The following is a 20,923-nucleotide window of genomic DNA, read 5'->3' as shown; positions in this document are numbered from 1 at the left end:
GCCTTTTCATAACCCAGTGTAACTGCACGGCCATTGGTGTAACTGCACGGACATTATTATACTCCTATGGGAGTATAATAAAAAAAAAACATATGAATAATTTTTTTTTCATGATTTTTAATTATTATTTATTGTGCCATCCCAAAAAGGCACAAAATCACTTCTTTGTTGTTTTTTGTTGTCGTTGTTTTTTACAGATTTTTTTAATGAAATGTTCCCTCCTGGTGGAATGACCTTCCCAACTCGATCTGAGCAGTCCATCTTCAAGAATCGGCTAAAAACACATCTCTTATTTGACCCTCCACTATAGTTAACATGTCATTTAGAATTGCACTGTATTCATTTGCTAAGTGCTTGATTAAAAAAAATGAATAAATACTAACACTAGCTTCTCTAATATTTTTTTAATTCAGTTTCGTTTTATTTATCATACAATTAACAAAAGCAAAAACTTACTCTAACACTAGCTAGCTCTATTCTATTTATATAATATTATATAATAATAATACAAAAATAATTTTAAAAACTTGCTACGTGCACTGTATTATGCTAACTGACACGTGCATATCATTGCTCTTTTGTTGATTGTGATTGCTTCCATTGTCCTCATTTGTAAGTAACTTTGGATAAAAGCATCTGCTAAATGTCTAAATGTTAATGTAAATATGCATGTTATATTAAACAACATCTTATTATAATATGTAAAAACTGTTCAATCAAGACATGAAAATAATTTTACTGCAGAGTATTATGTTTGCAGTGTTAAAGCATGTATTTTAACCTGGCAGGATGACAGCATTACATATTAGTGATAATTAATTTAGTGAAGATGCCAAAGAAATTTTGAATATTTATTTGAACTGGTTCACTGACACAAATCGTCTGAAAGAATTGGTTTGTCGAAAAGTATCAGACTTTTCATCACTAATCTGAATCTGAAGTAGTAATGGAATTGACATCTATATTGATCAGGATATAATATTACCTGGTGAATAGGTTTTAGCTGTGGCCTTAAGTAGCATGTTATGGCAGCCACCTGAAGAGCAAAGAAAGGTATTGACCAGTTCTCCCTTAGCGAGATGGTAAACTCCACACGTGTGGTATCCACTCTGCACACAAATCAAGAATGCAATCAAACACAGAAAACACAAGCTTAAGCTGTCAGAAAAAGAAAACATAAGAAAAAAGTTCAAAGAGTTGTAAAAGTTTTTTTTTCAATCCTACAGTACTTTTTTTTTTACAATGCAGGAACAACTATAAACAAGCCATTCACAAGCTGATTTCCTACAATGTGTAAACTTTGTGGTGCAATCAAAACATTGTGCTGCTTGATTGAGCTTCCCAATCAGCTCAACAGATAGTCTGGTGTGGGAATCAATTGTTCCCTTTCAAGGAAACTTCAAACTGTATCCTCTAGGAGTCGCTATGAGGGAACGCCTCGTCGTGACCCGTGTCTAAAGCCGGAGATAGCCCATGACGTCAATACCGGTGTGACTATAATATAAATAGGCACCGGAGAACACGTCATTCGCTTCTTCGTCTTCATTGACTGTTTTGCTTGAAGTGTACAGCATTTAGGAGTGCATGTTTCTCGCCAGAGGCTTTCTCCCTATCAGTAATTACCTTTTGTTAACATAGGAAATGTATAGTGTGGGTCTGTCTGCAGTTGTTGGACAGATGGTTTATATCAAGTCCTTCTCAGATAACCAAATTATGCTGCACTACGGCTTGAAAAAAATGTTTAAAATAAAACGATTCTCATCCACATCCACAAATTTCAGCATACTAGTTATGCGTAAGAATGGTTATGAGAAGATGCCACCTGTTAAAGAGAACTGCCATGCTATCTCTCCATGGGGGAAGCATCTTCTCTTAAGATGTAAGTCTTTTAGGATACATTTCGCCGTTTAAACTTTGATACATCTGTCGAGACAGTGGTTGAGAAGTTCAGGGAGGGGAAGGCGTGCTCAGCAGCCTTCAAATCCTTCATTCCACGAAGGTCCAGGTCTGAGCCTGTACAACCCAGGAGTCCTGGCCCTTCTTGATCTGAGGATCAGAAATGGGCACAGAAGGATAGTCACAGCTCGTGCCACTATCCCACCTGCAGGTAGGAGGAATCGCGGGTCAAAGGGAGGTCGGCAAGATAAGAGATGTGATCCAGACGAGGTGTCAGCACTTTCATCCAGATTAGAGTGATACTTGAATATCTACTCATTTCCTTGGGGGGGTTTAACATCTGCCTTTTCTTCCCCTTCCTAATTCCCCATAACTACCATCACTCCACCTGACCGAGGTTATGTAGGAACTTCCTGCATTAGTTTCCTATGCTGGACCCATGATGTTTGGTTGATTCTATGGCTTCATAGTATCCACCTTACTGATGGTCCGGCCTGGAGGGAACCATTCTATATATATGTACTAATGTGCAAAATGGTTATATGTATAATCCTTCTGTGAAATTTCTTTGCAGTATTTTTCCAGGACCTGTGACTTTCTGTCCTTTCTAAGGTAGGTCCTCTGTGAGCACCACCTTGGCTGGATTCAGAAACCAGGAGCTCGACTTGCAGTGTTACTTCACTTGTTGATACTTCACCAGCCAGTATGATAGCCCTGGTTCCGGCTTCATGCATCCTGGATCATGCAGCCAGGTCATAGACTTCTGCGGGAGCCTTCTTGATCATCAGGCCCCCGGAACGGCACTGCAAAATTTCCTGAATGTCCGGCTAGGTTGGCCTGAGGACTTCCTGGTCACCTGGATATCCCCTCTTGCTGACACATTGAGCGGGAAATATAGGTGGCAATTGCAAGAACCTTCCTGTGTAATGCTATCTCAGGCAGTACTCCCCTTGCCTTAGAGGGCTGTATTTGAGCTTGCCTCTCTCATTCGGTTCTGCACCTCTGTGAGGCTTGAGTAGCTTGAAGTTCACACACTAAGCTCTGTGTACTTTCTGAAATCCACATGGTGGTAAGTGTGCACGCAAGACTCTGCGCACATTCTGAAATCCTACACGTTAAGGGTTAGGTGCTCAGCTTCATTCCCTTTCTCTAAGTTGGTTAGACCTTGGTACCTTGTGCTCCACTCAACCAGTGTGTCTCTAGTAACACACATTCGAGCATCACTCCCCTCTTTATTGTAAAACTAAGGAGGTCTGGCCGGGTCTCCCTGAGGAGCTTCCTGGTCACCTGGATATTCCTTCTTGTTGACGCATCGAGTGGGAAGTATAGGTGGCATTTGCGAGAATCTTCTTGTATAATGCTGTCTTAGGCTGTGCTCACCTCGCCTCTGAGCTTGCCATTTGGTTCGGCACCTAATGCAATGCTTAGGAAGCTTCACGTACACATGCTGAGCTCTGTGTACTTTCTGAAATCCATATGGTGGTAAATGTGCATGTTGAACACTTTGCACACTTTCTAAAATCCTTGTAAGTGGTAAGTGTGCACGCTAGCACTTTGCACACTTTCTAAAATACACATAAGTGGTAAGTGTGCACTCAAGACTGTTTTCTCAAGACACTTTCTGAAATCCTGTACGGTAAGGGTTACACGCTCAGCTTCGTTCCCTTTCTTCAAGTTGGTTAGACCTTGGTTTCTTGGGCTCCACTCAACCAGTGTGTATTTTATTAATACACTTCAAGCATCGCTTCCCTCAACATGCAGGGCTATTGTAAACATGGTGCTTTCCCTAACGCGCCCGAGTTCTCTCCCCTTCTAAGGAGTTGAATTACTCACTCCGTGGGCTGTTCTCGTGGTAGTTTAGCAGCACTCCCCTTTATCAAAAAGGGTTGCCTATGAGCGCATTACTCTCTTCCTGAATTCTGAGTTCTCCTCTGACGTGTGAATTGAGTTCTCTGTTTTTCCCCAGAGCACCTGGCAACAAGCAGCATCAGGTGAATTAGGCCCTTCCTTCGCCTCTCGGATGCGCTGAGCTTTGGCTAGCTTGCTGTACACTTAACCTTCTGATTCTCACAATCATTCTGTAGGTTGAGGGTGTTGCTACTAGGGATCCATTGACACCGTTCCATCAGCAACCTTATGCAAGAGCAAGTGGTAGCCCCTGTGTGACAGGCCAAAACTTAGTATATTGCTAGGCTCTTCGTCGTATCCCTTTAAAGGAATCTATCTTGATTTCAAGCCTTGAGCTCTACCCCGGGCCCAGGAGTCTGGCCCTAACAGGTAAGTTTGGGTATGTAGCCTAGGCCTTTGGCTGTAAGGGATAATGTCATGGACAATCGTCTAATTCCCAGGGGCAACTCCCATGGAAATGGTAGAGTTGGTACTTATTGCTCACCATGGTTCTGGCCTGCACTCCCCTCAGCATGGTGGTGTGGGTATACTGTTCCCCATAGCCACCCCTAGAGGACGCAGTTTGAAATTCCCTTGAAAGGGAAAGTCTCAGGTTACTTATGAAACCATGGTTCCCTGAGTAGGTAACAAGACACTGCATCTTCTAGGTTTCTTGCCATGCTTCGGACACAAGATTTAGACAAAGAAGTGAATGACGTGTTCTCCCAGTGCCTATTTATACTATAGTCGCAACGGTAGTGACGTCATGGGCTGTCGCCGACCAACTTGTTGTTGGTGTTTTTTCAATGTATACTTCAGACATGGGTCACGATGAGGTTTTCCCCATAGCGATCCCTAGAGGACACATTGTCTCGTTCCCTACTCAGGGAACCATGGTTACATAAGTAACCTGAGATGTTTCTTAAATATTAATACTGCTCCAGGGGGAACGTCCTATGAGATGGCCTCTGCCAGAGATTTTGAATAGAATTTCATTTCTGTTCTGTCATTGAGAGTTTCAATTCACATTTTATAGAAACATATTGGCTTTGACACTTATCTGAATTGGGATGCACACTGCATCATAATAAGAATTTATTCACACCAGATGGTCTGCAAAGTTGAGTTTTGTGTGTATGAGAGACTGATTGTGCAAACACACCTGTTGAGAATGTACCAGACTCCAGTGAGGGCTCCAGCCAGCCAGGAGTCACTGAGTAACCAACTAGTGATAAAGAGGGCAATGACATACACTGCCTGCAAAGCAAACACGGTGTAGATGTAGAAATAAATTGGCTCCAAGTAGGTCTGCAAAACAAACACACACATACATACATAAAGGGATGGCAAAAATAATCTGATTCTGCAAAAGCCCAAGAGAATCCATGCATCTTACAAAGAAAACAGAAGTGATTGAACACCTGGATGGGAAGTATTCTGTACAAAATGCTAAGGAACACTTCTTGGTAGATATTCATACGCTGTAGGATGTTTATTGTTCTCTTTGATTCAGTAGTGTTGTCATGAATAAGCTCATAAAGACCTGTGAACACAAGAACACACACAAAACCGGTAAACTTATAAAAAGAAAATACAAAAAATACGAAAAAAAAAATCTAAATATACACAAATAGACTTTGGGCCAGATTTACTAAACAGGGCAAATTAGCAAGAGAGTGCAATTCCAAAACAGCGCAGATGGATAGACGTTGAAATTTCTGCGGGTGATTTATTGACAACACGCAAATTAAAGAACGCAGATGCAACATCTTATTTACATATTTACCAACACAATATACCAAGCGCAGCGCAAATTAGCATAGTCACAAATAAGCAGAGCCGATGCTTATCAGGTGCGGGTGGTCCACTTACGACACAGGTGCAAAATAGTTTAAGACATACTTTTTTGGGGCGTTAAATAATGGCACAAATACCAGTAATTTGGTGAGTGCAAACAATAATAAATCGTGTTGTGCAATTCAGTTTAATACTTCCATCAATTTTGCGCCTGAAAGGAAAACTCCTACAAATGCATATTCAATAGAGTCAGGTGCAGAAATAACTGTCCACACCTTTTCAGCTCTAATTCTTCACTAAGCATCTTTGGTAAATCCTGACAGTACTATTTTAAAACCAAAAGACAGTTTGCACTGATGCAAGCTGTTAGTAAATCTGGCCTGTTGACTCTTATCACACTTAGTATCAACATTAACTGGTTAATTTGATGAATTACTTTATTTTGTAGTACTTTAGCTATACAAGCTTCGCTAAAATATAGCAAGTTGTCTAATTATTTAGGAGGTTGCTAAGTATACTGGGAAGCACAGCTAAAAACTTTAGTATTATTAGTTTTTTGTATTTTTTCACCTGTATTTAGGTACTGATATCTACAAAGACAGTACATAAGGTTAAATAAAAATAAGCGTACAATCCATTTCAAAGGTTTTGGGTCACCAATTCAGCATTTAGCCAGCATTTTTTTGATCAAAACTCCAGTGAATTCAATATTGTGAACTATAATTGCAATTTAAAACAACCATATTATAATTCTGTTTTTTTTTTTTTTTAGCAGTTGTTACTCCAGTCTTCTGTCACATGATCCTTAAGAAATCATTCTTATATGCAGGGTTGCATTTCCCAATAACGGTGTCTTTTAGGTGTCTCTAGGGGTATACCTTTCCTAGATGTGTTCCCCGAACTACAGGTGAATCTCAATAAATTAGAATCGTGAAATAAATTAGTCATGGAAAAGTTCATTTATTTCAGTAATTCAACTCAAATTGTAAGACTCATATTAAATAAATTCTGTGCACACAGACTGAAATAGTTTAAGACTTTGGTTATTTTAATTGTGATGATTTTGGCTCACATTTAACAAAAAAACACCAATTCAACAAATTAGAATATGGTGAAATGCCAATCAGCTAATCAACTCAAAACACCTACAAAGGTTTCCTGAGCCTTCAAAATGGTCTTTCAGTTTGGTTAACCAGGCTACACAATCATGGGGAAAACTGCTGATCTGACAGTTGTCCAGAAGACAATTACTGACACCTTTCACAGGGAGGGTTAGCCACAAACATTCATTGTCAAAGAAGCTGGCTGTTCACAGAATGCTGTATCCAAGCATGGTAACATAAAATTGAGTGGAAGGAAAAAGTTTGGAAGAAAAATATGCACAACCAACCGAGAGAAACGCAGCCTTATGAGGATTGTTAGGCAAAATCGATTCAAGAACTGGAGTGAGCTTCACAAGGAATGGACTGAGGCTGGGGTCAAGGCATACAGATGTGTCAGGGAATTTGGCTACAGTTGTTTGGCTACAGTTGTTTGGCTACAGTTGTATTTGAATGAGCTCCTTTTACATTATAATCCTCTACGTCCGCTACGTTCTCAAAACTCAGGCAATTTGATAATACCTAGAATATCAAAATCAACTGCAGGCGACAGATCCTTTTCCTATTTGGCGCCCAAACTCTGGAATAACCTACCTAACATTGTTCGGGAGGCAGACACACTCTTGCAGTTTAAATCTAGATTAAAGACCCATCTCTTTAACCTGGCATACACATAACATACTAATATGCTTTTATTATCCAAATCCGTTAAAGGATTTTTAGGCTGCATTAATTAGGTAAACCGGAACCGGAAACACTTCCCATAACAACCTATGTACTTGCTACATCATTAGAAGAATGGCATCTACGCTAATATTTGTCTGTTTCTCTCTTGTTCCGAGGTCACCATGGCCACCAGATCCAGTCTGTGTCCAGATCAGAGGGTCACTGCAGTCACCCGGATCCAGTACGTATCCAGACCAGATGCTGGATCAGCACCTAGAAAGGACCTCTACATCCCTGAAAGACAGCGGAGACCAGGACAACTAGAGCCCCAGATACAGATCCCCTGTAAAGACCTTGTCTCAGAGGAGCACCAGGACAAGACCACAGGAAACAGATGATTCTTCTGCACAATCTGACTTTGCTGCAGCCTGGAATTGAACTACTGGTTTCGTATGGTCAGAGGAGAACTGGCCCCCCAACTGAGCCTGGTTTCTCCCAAGGTTTTTTTCTCCATTCTGTCACCGATGGAGTTTCGGTTCCTTGCCGCTGTCGCCTCTGGCTTGCTTAGTTGGGGACACTTCATCTACAGCGATATCGTTGACTTGATTGCAAATAAATGGACAGACACTATTTAACTGAACAGAGATGACATAACTGAATCCAATGATGAACTGCCTTTAACTATCATCTTTGCATTATTGACACTGTTTTCCTAATGAATGTTGTTCAGTTGCTTTGACGCAATGTATTTTGTTTAAAGCGCTATATAAATAAAGGTGACATTGACATTGACATTGACATTGTTGTTTTCCTCTTGTTAAGTCACTCCTAAACCACAGATAACATCAGATGGGTCTTACCTGGGCTAAGGAGAAGAAGAACTGGACTGTTGCCCAGTGGTCCAAAGTCCTTTTTTCAGATGAGGGCAAGTTTTGTATTTCAGTTGCAAACCAAGGTCCTAGAGTCAGGAGGAAGGGTGGAGAAGCTCAAAGCCCAAGTTGCCTAAAGTCCAGTATTAAGTTTCCACAGTCTGTGATGATTTAGGGTGCAATGTCATCTGCTGGTGTTGGTAATCCAGAATCGATTGCTTACTACAGGAGCTCATTCACTGCATTATAGAGCAGGTAAAGTATTGAGTAATTGATGTTCATTATAAAGAAGTACTTTAGAAATTGCATTTCTCATCAATGTTACGAACAAATAACTTATAGAAGGTATACTTAAAAAGCACAATATGTAAGATTTTTTATTAAAATATCCAAAGACCACTAGAACAGTTTTAGGGTTAGGGTTTTAATAGGCTGGTGATGACCGCACAGAGTATCATTACAACAGAACTTTCAAATGTACCTAGGATGATAAAACAGTGCTGCTTTACACATTCTCATGACTGGAAGGAGCGGAAGCGGTCGACTGGCATTATAAAAGATCTGCTGCTTTCGAGCCGTGTGTCCCACTCGTTCAGCAGCCGTGTTTCACCTCATCCTGCTTCATTCTACTATTTTAATATGTCATTAGCTCATCCATAAACATGATTTCTGCCTGAATCCCATTTGATTGCATCGGCTGTGGGGATGAAGATGTCAACTCCCATGATTCCACACTCAGTCACGGCACCATAAAACCTACACTACCTGGTCTTTGTTTATTTTAAATACATGCCCTATAGTGGAAAAAAAAAAATACATATTGTGCCTTTAACTAAAAACATTTCGGGAAACACGTATTAACGTAAAGGTACAACTTAAGGTATAAATTACAAACGATATAGCCATAAGAAGGTTTTGGGAAACGCAGCCCAGATTCAATGCTCAAGAAACATTTCTTATAATTATCAAATTTGAAAACTTTTTTTTTTGTGATACATATTTTTTCAGGATTCTTTGATCAATAGAAAATCTAAAAAAATAATAATAATAATAATAATTAGAAACAAATCTTTTCATATTATAAGTCTTATTTGTCACTTTTGATTAATTTAATTTGTCCATGCTATATAATAAAAACATAATAAAATATTTTTTTCTTAAAACAAACTGTTGAACAGTGGTGTACACTGAACTTTATTTAATTTATTAAATAATATTTGACTACTTTTAGTATCAGTTTCACAAACAGTTTTCTTTTAAACATAGTTGAGCCAACTCATAGTTGAGTTGATAACAATTGATAATAACTGTGGAACACACTACACTTTATATTTATATACACATACACTTATTTATCTAACACACATACTTAGTATACACTTAAATTTTGCACATAATATACCTGTACATACATAACTGCATTTTTGTAATATACCTGCCTACAATTGTCAATTTGTATATTGTCATTCCTTATCTACTTATTTGTGTTTTTTGTATTTTTTATTCTTTTATTATGTGTTTTATGTTCTGTCACTGTCATTCTGTGGAACTTCTATCACGAAAACAAATTCCTCATATGTGTAAACATACCTGGCAATAAAGCTCATTCTGATTCTGATTCTGATAACCTATTTGTCATAGTCAGATCATAGTCTTTGACTAGACTAGTATTTTGACACAATGAGCTCATATGTGGGCAATAACACTTTGATTTGAAAGGGTTCCATTATTGTAAATGCAAGCCAAAATTGCCACTAAACGGTATAATGGAAGTGGATTCCAAAATTAAACAACCTCAACCTACTTTATACTATCGCAGATAGTACTACAGTTGTGATGTTTTACAATAATCAATTTCTAAAATTGCTTAATAGAAAAGCAATACTCTGAACATGCTTTTACTCTACTATAAGTACAAAGGCCCAATTGTGGTGTCTAGAGAACAGCTTTTGGCACCGCTGCAGTTCTTACCATCTCGGTTTCAATGGGTAATGACCTAATTGTGATGTTTTTCAGTGTAGAAGCACAAAGAAAATCCATTCCAAATGGGGCTGTTAGGCCAATTAGATTGAGCAAAGACCACTTAGAGCAAAGTTGTACATTTCCTCTATTTTCTGAGACCAGTCACACTTATATGACTGTGTAATGAAGCATTCCTTTGATAGCTCTCAGATTACATAAGTGATAACAGAAAGCAGACAAGAAACTTGGCTTTTTTGGACTGAGCTAAATAAACTAAAAAGGAAGAAGACAAGTGGAATCAAATATGTAAATATAAAAAAATACTTATATGTAAAGAAGGTGATGAAATAATACTTTCCCATTTATAGCACTGGTTCCCAATCCTGGTCATGGAGAACCCCCAAAACGGCATGTTTTTGATGTCTTTATTATCTGACAAACACCTTTGATGTCTTGGAGTCTTTACTAATGAGCTGTTAAGTTGAATCAGGTGTGTTTGATTAGGGAAACATCTGTGCAGTGTTTGGGTTTTCCAGGACCAGGATTGGGAGCCACTGTCCTATAGGAGCAATATTTCTACATAAAAAGAAAACCCAAAGACTTGAACATCAGTGTTCCATCAGAAATATGACATGACGCAAGAGTGATCGTATAACCAGTAAACCTGTCTTGTGAATTAGATCTCAGTACCTTGCTGTATAGAAGGCGCCTTCAACATCTGTTTGTAGTAGGAGTAATAAAGGCCACATTCTGTCCGGAAGGAGATTTCACGCTCGACTTCCTACAAATGCAAGAAGAGAGGATAAGATTCAGTAAAAATGAACTATGACAAGAACCAAAGCAGGAGTAAACTGGTGTTAAAATGAAATACATTTCCCATCTGAGAAAGAAATCAGAGCAGAGCATCTGACCAGAATAAACAGAGATTTCATTCGCAATAAAAGCCTTGAGGGAAAAAAAAATAAATAAATAAATACAGGTGCTGTAAATATGGTGGAGTTTTATAGTGGAAGTGGTTTTCAGACAAAAAGATCCTTATGCTCCACAAAGATTAGAGTCATATTAAATTTGGTTTGGGAAGATGACACTTATTTTCTTCATAAAACAGCTTTAAGGCTCTTTTTCTTCCCTGAAAAACTCAAATATCAAGAGCCAATTTTAAGCTATAAAAGTATAGAAAACAGAAAACAACAATAACAATGGAAGTTAACACTACGAGAACTGGTTGAAAAGAAAATCCCCTAATGATCAAGACTACTACTCCTGATACAAAGAGCGCACATTTACATTCACTTCATTTAACAATGTTTCATTCAAACAAAAATGGAGACAGATTCTTCTTTGGCTTACCTTTAACTGTGAAAACCACAGCAGGTTTTCGTGTATAGAATAAACACACCATGCATGAAACAGCCCAATAACCCCTGCCAACAGTAATCCTGTTGCTATTATAGCAGCCCGCCAACAGTTTTGTCCTGGTATGTGAATCCATGAAAGCTTTACACTCTCTTCCGTGCCCCTCTGCCCACTCTTGTACCCCCTCGGATTGTTTTTTCCCCCAAAGTTTAGCAAAGGTGGTCTATCCTGGGCGGCCCCTGAGTTTTCATCCAAATTGCTATTCATCCTGCGACGAACCTTCATTCTCAAGGATTATTATCCCCAGTCTTCCCTATCTTTCCTGAAGGATTCCTCTGTCTTTCCCTGTTTGAGACCGCAAGTTCTTTTGTTTATCGGTGTTTCCAGAGTTCCTTGCCCAAAAACTTCATAGCACACGTATTAAAACAATAAAACAAAACCTCATGAGATCATTCTAAGCTCCAGTCTGCACCAAACAGCAATCTGCAGGAGGAACATTTTGCATGTGATCAGAGAGAGGGGCTGAGACAGGAAGGAAGGCATGTTGGCCACACAACTAGTGACCTCTTACAAGTCAGGAGGAAAAAAAACATAAAAAGCTTGGAACATCATCGCTTGGAATATCATTTAGAAAAAAAATTAAGAGCATTCGTAAAAAACAGTTATTTGAACTAACAATAGAACGACATCCAGTTTGAAATAAAGAGTGTGTGGCGCTACAACAGACATGGACATGACTTCACGCACAATGAATTTAAAAGCGTCCCAAATGCAGCTGTCTGCAGCTTTAGGGTGGTGTCCCAGAGGAGGAACATACTGGACTTCAAATGCCTTTGTTCAAAAATAATGGCAATATCGTCATTTACGAAGCTTAGTATACTGGACAACCAACTCCAGCTGAGAACATTCACACAGCCTCTGTGAAATTTACTGCTGTTTCCCATTGAAAGAGTGGAAACGAATAGAAAAACAATGTGGAATCCGTCTACGCTTCTAATGGAGCTTTCTGCAATCTAACATTTGATTAGCTATTAACCAGTGGACATTCCTACAGCTCTCCCTCTGAATCAGAACAGATGATTAATTTGCCTGCAAATAAAGCACAATCAAATGCTCACTCAGTCATGGAGGCGTTTTTTGAACGGAGAATGAGGACAGAAGCTGTGGTCATCCATACACAGCCATCATTCCAGTCAGGTTCAGAAAAGCAAAGGCTACAGATAAAAGTAAGATGACTCATAAGCAAGCAGTAAAATACCAGCCAGCATGCATGAGCTTCCTTTTTCCACTGCTGTCACACTCTGACTTGATTTTAAACTTGAGATGACCTTTTAGTGCTCTCCATTCTACACGTTAAAACATTTTTACACTTTTAAAGCAATGTCCCCTTATCTGCTACTCATTTTGTCTTAGAACCTCTACTAAAAATCTGAACCTGGTGCATTTATTTAGAGATAAAGTCCTTTACAAATTTGGTATGGAACCATTAGTTTACACTGTCCAATCAGAGGGCTAGTCCAGGATACAGTAATTATTCAACATGTTCTTTAGACTATCAAGTATGCCTGAAAGCATAAAAAAGAAAGAAACTGCAAGGATAAAAATACCCTGCCAACACATTCAGAAAAAAAGCACTCTTATCTGGTGTTATGAAGTGTGGTGCATATTCAATCAGAGTATTTATGAGATACATTATGTTCTGAGAAACTAAATAATCTGAGGACAAAATGTTCAAAGCTCACATGAAAGCAGCACAGGCTTGGCTCTTGTTAGATTCACTAAATGAAAACTAGGCCTTGGTTCCAACAAAAGACACAATATTCACACTCATACACAAATACACAGACACGCTCTCAAACTGCATTGCACAATAAATAAATACAGAAACTAAACTAACCCTATTGCAAAACCACCAGCCATAAACCGTGCACTGATTGGGATTAAACTACTCCTGATCTGTATTATTTTAATGAGCAGGGGACATGCTGATTTATCCAACTGAACATGACATAACTTTTTTGGCATGGTGGTTTCATCTGTTTCTTGTCTGGAAGTCATAACATGATCTGCAGCCCAAACTCTGGCTAACTGTTTATGTGACTGTTACGCCACAGAGGGAAAGAAAAATAATCTGTCAGCACATATGGGGGGAAAAAATCAATTTCAAAAGGAAATGCATGAAAAATGAGACAGATGAGAACACCATTACTGACCAAATGCAAGCACGCATTGTGAATCTAGATCTCTTGAGCTGTTGTTTACATTAGGAGCATAGCCTAAGAACACTTGAAATCCTTCAAAGCCTGAAAAGAAAATGAATCACAATGGAAGGCTGTCTCCCTGAGTCTCTGGGTATTCACTGTTTCAGGACACTGAACATAAAAAAGCTCTGGACTTTACCTTCATATTGGAGAACCAGAGGTCATTTTCATGAAGTGTAGCCACATAGATGCAGCACAGCAAGCCCAGACTAATTCCCACTACTGAGCCTGCCATTACACACAAGATTGTCCACCATGAGAAACCACCTGGAAACAATGACAACAATATTACCCAGACCATAATATTAAGCAATAAACATGGTAAACAGGAGAAGATGCATGCACAAAGATCTATGATTAATATTATATGACAATTTATGTATAGAAATCAGTGTTTTGAATCTGACAAATGATCAAACTTCAAATACTTAGCATGTTGATATTCATGTCTCAAAGTTCTGGACGATTTTAAATTGATACTCCACCAAAAATGTTGTCCCAGGTTTATGTGATTTTTTTTATTTTTTTTTTGATGATAACAAATTACGTTTTTTAGAACAACAATCTGAGTCCATATCGCTAAAGCTTCAAAAAAATTTTTAAAGTGAATATGACAGTAACCCATATGAAATTTCTACTAAAGATAAGTGTGTGTGAGAAAAATAACTTTATCTTACCCATGTTCATGAATTCATGCTTGATGTAAACATCAGCCATTTGTGAAAAGTCACATATGCTTGTACAACAAAGGACACTGTGATAATGCATTTCTATGGTCATCATCATCGTGGTTTTTTTCCATATTTTCTTGGAAGCGACAGTATTTTACATTGTTCTCTTTTCTGACTGCCATATTCAGTTTCTCTCTATTCCTTCCCTCTACAGTCATGAAAACCTTATTGTGGATTGTTTTTTTTTCTTTTACTATTGGAGTAAATAGTAACGCAAAAAATATATATATGATTTCGTGTTTAAATTCACCACCATGGATTTTTTTTTGAGTGAACTATGCCTTTAAATTCAGTGGTATCTACTTTTGCAACAAACAGCACTGACCTGTTGTAAACCTCTCTCTAGGTTCAGCTGTACAATCAGGCTTCAGGTTCTGAACACTGGGCCCCGGGTCCTTCCCTTTACTGCCCTTCCTCTGCCTGAGGGCAGTCATGCTGGAAAACAGGCCTCCAGTCCTGGCAAAATATATGTTCAATAATAATGCCAAAACCCAAGTATATATATGCATGCATGCGTGACCCTGTCTGTGAAATCCAGGCTAAAGACTCAAAATCCAATTAAGAGATAATAAGCATCAAAGTTTGATTTCCAACCATTAATTTCACACTTATTTCAGTCTTCGACATGGCCTTACTTCGATATTAAAGTTTAAAATATATATATATATATAGAGAGAGAGAGAGAGAGAGAGAGAGAGAGAGAGAATGCTTTTACCTTATGAAGGATGAGTTTATGTAGAGAAAAAAAAATTATACTATATCCTTAAATTAAATATCTGTAAATAAAATGATAAATAGTGACGATTTGAAGATTTATAGAAGATGTAACGCACTATAGCTACCACACAAGTTTTGTTCACTAATGACAGAAAAGTATTGTGGTAACTGTTACTGTTCTTTGAAAATAATGTACGAAGAACACACACTTTTGAGACACCCTAAGTTATTACAGCTATGATGAGATAATACCGAAGCCCGCATGAAAACATGATACAGCTGTTTCTTCCTGCATGTTTGCAGTGTGATGAACGTGTAGCCTACTCCATCAGCAATTAGCAAAGATCATTAAATCCCGCCTCTTTCGCGCTGTTGTCAAACACTTCAATAGGATTCAGCCATGCGTTCCCGTTATACCGGAAACACTAGAGCTATCGTTGTCAAAATGTCTCCATTTACGTTGTTTCATGACACTTTCGCGAACTACGGGCAAGTGCGGAGAGCGTCCGCGACAAACAAAAGAGCACACTCTTTGCTATGATAGCAAGGACCGCGGAACAAAACAATAAAGCATCGCGACGCGCTTATTTCATTCGTTCATTCATTCATTGGCAGGCCTGTGTTTCGTAGCGGCGTTTCCTGCGCACAGCTCAGCAACAGTGTCAGCAGATCTCAGATCGCATCAGCCGCTGATCTCGGTCTCCGGTTAGGGAACAGGACAGACAGACAGCTACCTGCCCCGTCCCTTTCACTCACTGTAAAATAATGCACATTAATACGCACTAACACATTCTCTCACTCTCACCCTGTTCAGTGAAGCTCGTAGTTCCTTATCGGATGTGTCCGGTAGCTCCTCCTTCCTCACGGACACTCGCGTGCAGCCTGCGAGCGGAGCGGCGCATCAAAACAAACCTCTTCTCTATACAATGAACATAAATAAATATCAAGACAGGACATTAAACCCGCCAGAAGTTCGCTAAATCAGAGCCGTGTTGTTGTTCTTCTGCGGACTGACAGCAGCAGAAAGAGAAAGAGAAATGAAGAAGCATCCACTATCACATCCAGCGCCTCTCCCTCCTGAGAAACCCACACCTCTGTGTGTCAGTGCGCTACCTGTTGAACACCGGCCCGGGGACGCATGGTCACGACACCCATAACGGCCAACAGCTCTAGATCATTTATATGGTTACTGTGCTAAAGAACAGCACTGAATTATTTGCTCATGGTGATGAAAACAATTTAAAGTTATGATTAGGCTATATTTTCTGTCGCAGTATATGGACACATCAGCCTAGCCTATTTCACGCATGTTTTGATACATTTTAATTTATTTCTAGTTGAAGTCGGTCCTATATTAGTTATCTCCAATTAGCAGTGCAAGAGAAACGAAATAGCCTGATACACTGATTGTGTGACATGCACAAAATTGTTATTTAATCAAACATTCCAACAGATTAAGCTGATAATCAGCTGACTCAAAAACATCCTTTATTAATTTAATTTAATGTAGTGAGTATTGAATTTGTCAATATTTGTAGCCTAATAGACAATTTCACAGTTCAGTGACAGGTAAAGAAAAGCACACTCCTTTACAGTTACTGGGGGAAAAATGTGTAATTAAATTACAATTACTTATGAAACTGTTAACAATTACAGAGGTGAGTTTCATCTCAATATTTTCAAACACACACAAACATACAGATTTTATTGATTTTTCCCCCCACATTGCATTGACTGCTTCAAAATATGAAACAATATTGTATTAGGAGTTTATAATAGGAGCTTGTTTGATAACTGCTTTATGTCGGTTTACATGCTTTTAATAATTTTTTTTTTCAAGGTGTTGTTATGTCAGTGTTTCCTGTCATAGCTAGGCAAAACAGTTTTTGCTGGCTGTGTTTTAAAATTACATTTTTATAATCTTAATTCAGGTGATGAAGGACTTTGAATGTCTGACAGTAATCAGTGTTGTACTTAACAACAGTTAACCCTGCCTAACAACAAAAAACATTAATTTAGAAAAGTAATCAAAAAGGAACCAAATGGAATTAGTTACATTAGTAAAGTAATTGAAATAGTTTCACTACTTATTACATTATAAACTTTTTATATTTCCAAAGTAACCTTTCCAGTACTGAAGTAATTTTCCTTAAAATCAATATATGTATTAAACCAAAGTTTATATATATATATATATAAATTAATATGGTAATATATATATATATATATATATATATATATTACCATATTAATTTGTTTGAGAATAGAACTGTGAGAATAATGCACTGCAACCATGCACAACAACAATAGAAACCATGGTTTGCTTCCCATTTGTGAGGGTATGCCTCAGATATGCAGACTCTAAGCACTTTAGCTCTGCCAGCAGCAAACACTGTTTGACTACACCTTGACTACTGTTGCTATGGCTGCCACAGCCTTCAACATCAGTAAGACTGAAAACTCATGTCTGTGGTGAAAGAAAACATATTACTTTGGCATACAGACTTTAATTAAATGTCTCCTTTGAAAGTATGTCTTCCTCTTCGTCAGCGTCCAGTGAAAGCAACAGCATAGCAACACCGAGAGACGATTTAAAAGGCAATTGGCTCATTATACACAGTTTAGAAATGGCTTCATGCAATTGTGTGCTTTCATTTCACTATTATATTTAGTTAAACAAACTCTCAGTGCAGCCTTTGAGATTTGGTCCTGCTTTCAGAGGGTCATTGGTTACAGTATAGAGTATCTTCTGTTTAGAAACAAATCAGACTCAGCAGTTTATCTGCTTAATGCCACATCTTTTATTATTGTAAATGGGACTGATAACTCTTCTCGCCTGCCTTTTCATTTGCCTTAATTAGATCTTTCAGCATCTACTCCAGCCAATGAGGACGGAACAACCTTGCCAGCAAAATGTGGTACAGGAGGTACAGCCACTTTAGGTAATATGAGTGGTTACTTTACTCTAGTAACGATTTGAAAATAAAACCTTATAATATTCAGCAACAGCTTTTTATTCATGCCTCTCTATGCCACTGTCAAAAGCTCAAAATATGTTGAGTTATTGGCTTAACAGGCTGTTGGGCCCATGTATACTATTCACGTTGTCTGTTTGGCCAGTGGAATTTGTTGAAATGTGGTCAGTGAAACTCAAACACTATCCAGTGGGATTATTGTCTTCTGCCTGGGAGAAGCTTCTGCTTGAGCTCAAAGGCTTTGTTTTTATACAAACTAATATTATTATCTCAGAGTGGCTATTTACACTGAGTGCAAATAGCCAATTTTGTTGGCAAAGGTTATTTAAACTAACTCTTCCCTCCAATATCTGATTGTGACTAACGCCACTTCAAAAGAATTCCCCCTGGTAACAGGAACAGTGCTATGGAGAATAAAGATAATGGATTTAGCTTTTATTACGACTGACGTGAGTTCCAATCAGCCTTTTTCCTAACCCCGTTCTTCTCCCTTTTCCACGGCATATCAGCTCAGATTTTTCATTTCTTTTAATAAATTGAGAAAATCAAGAGCCTAAAGATTTACTGTAATATGACTATTATTGAAATTGTTTTAATCTCACAAGCTGGCACACATACTGTAAAGTGTGTAGTTCATGTTGTTGCCACACTCAAAACTATGAAGGGATGGGCTTTAGGGACAAGTAAGATCCAAATAAGGTAGCATCCATTTGTGATTTTAATAAATATAAGATTTGATATATTTGCATATACAATGTTCTACAATACACTTAGCTGCAAATAGTATTTGTCAGTATTTCCACTAACCGCACTAGCACTATGTAGGTGAAAATAACACCTAACAACTATTTACACCTAGTTAAAAGAAAACACTGCTATTTTCATTTGCCTATTATTAAGCATCATAATCTTCTTAAATGTAGTTATTGTTCCTCAAAATGTCGAGGGATTGAATTAAATGAGGTGAACATGACCCCACATAATGTTTGCCATACATTCCTGTCCCAAGTTATGTGTGGGCAATATAAGTAATAAAAGTTGTTTAAAAATAAAATAAAAGAATATCTCAAAAGATCCCAGTGTAAGGCATGCAATTTGTAATGCAATCCTTTGGCTGAGTCTTTTGAGGACCTTGACAGTCTGAGGCCCTGGTGCACTGACCCTATGGCCTGGTCCCCACCCTGTGTTCACCAAATGAACAATCATGCACATTTATAAATCTTCATTTATTATGTAATTAGAATCAAACCACCATATGTGACTCTCTGTTATTTATTGCAAACAGGTCATGTTTCCTCAGATATGAGTCCCAGTGAGAACCAAATAGAGAAACAACACTGTTCAAAACTCAGCAGTACAACATCAGTGAGACACAGATCCAAGACTCACACTCAGTTGAAAACAGAGAAGTTGGACCAGATCACAGCTGAGATTCAGAAGATCTCTAAAGTCCACCTGCATCAGTGCCCTGAGAGGTGAGTGCCTGTTAAATCTCTTTTCAAGACTTGGTTTAGAAGAGTTAGAGTACCAGAGGAAAATTCTTGGACTATGATTTTGACAACCTCTATTACTGTAAAAATGTCATTTGCAATTCATGGACAGAAAAAAATATCCCTGTGGTTGGGTTTTACAGACAAAGGTGATGAAACCAATTGTTAAACACACATATAACTGGAAGGGTTAGTTCGCCCCAAAATTAAAATCCTGCCCTCAATTACTCACATATAAAACTGTATAACGTTCCTTCTTCTTCTTCTTCTTCTTCTTCTTCTTCTTCTTCTTCCTCTCTCTCTCTCTCTCTCTTTCGCTCTCTCTCTATATATGATTTATTTACTTTTATCATCCTGAAGCAAAAGACATTGAACTAGAAACTTACTATAACTCATTCAGTTTGAGTTTATCCCCCCACCACCTCCACACACACACACACACACACACACACTCACTCTCATGCTAGGCTTCAAGAGCTCTTACTTAATAAAAAATCTTCACAGTAGTGGTAGTGCATTTCACATGATGGCTTATATGATGTGCAAAAACAGATAAGAACACACACAGAAACCAATATATGTTCTGCTTGAGGTTCCTGCCAAATATAGTCAGCGGTATTTCTTTAGATCTTTATCTTGCAGTGCTGTGTACACTCCGGGCACCTTCACCTGACACCATACACAATCTCTAAACATCTTTTATGCAGGAAAGCCTATCATCCTTTTGTGTGGAATGCTCACACAGAGACACCACCGAGATTGACCGTCTCCTCACAATGGTAAGTCTGCTTCTCTTTTGTGAATACAGAGTGATCGTGATCAAATGGACCCTGTGGAACATGGGTCAGATTAAACAGATTTCATCTTTCCACAGGCAAATTATATAAAGAGCTCGAAAAATGACAAATAATTTCAACTTTGTACATTTTAATCATAACATAATAAAACGAAACTGCTGTTGTTGTATATTTAATATTTGTTTTTAGAGGTTAAATTAGCTTAACATGAACATAAAAACTGACTTTGTTTTTGTTTTACATGAACGAATCACATGGACCATGTGAATGCATTAAGAACAGCACTGAAACCAATCAATAACCCCCCAATAATATACAGTAAATATGACTTGAATGAGCTAAGATTTGAATTTTTCCTGAATATAATCTATTTTTATCATATTCTTCAGTGAAGACAGAAAGCTTTTGGTTGTCTAAAT

The 20,923-nt window shown here is 38.2% G+C and overlaps 1 protein-coding gene across 3 annotated transcripts in view; it reads right to left on the bottom strand.

Annotated features, from left to right (window-relative positions):
* The window catches only part of dpy19l3 (dpy-19 like C-mannosyltransferase 3), a 49,451-nt gene extending 33,192 nt beyond the window's left edge, over positions 1–16,259 (bottom strand). The window contains exons 1-7 of one of the 3 annotated variants that reach the window (XM_059534384.1): positions 16,048–16,259; positions 14,851–14,981; positions 13,934–14,061; positions 10,868–10,958; positions 5,205–5,326; positions 4,946–5,091; positions 986–1,109 (exon numbers count right to left, since the gene is read on the bottom strand). In XM_059534384.1, the coding sequence (XP_059390367.1) occupies positions 986–1,109; positions 4,946–5,091; positions 5,205–5,326; positions 10,868–10,958; positions 13,934–14,061; positions 14,851–14,959 (720 nt within the window). In that variant the 5' untranslated portion in view covers positions 14,960–14,981; positions 16,048–16,259. The other 2 variants (XM_059534376.1, XM_059534366.1) reach the window with 2 other exon arrangements.
* Between the last annotated feature and the right edge of the window lie 4,664 nt (positions 16,260–20,923).

Source organism: Carassius carassius, chromosome 3, assembly GCF_963082965.1.
Source record: "Carassius carassius chromosome 3, fCarCar2.1, whole genome shotgun sequence".
Lineage (NCBI taxonomy): Eukaryota > Metazoa > Chordata > Actinopteri > Cypriniformes > Cyprinidae > Carassius > Carassius carassius.
This window is presented reverse-complemented; position numbering and strand designations above follow the sequence as displayed.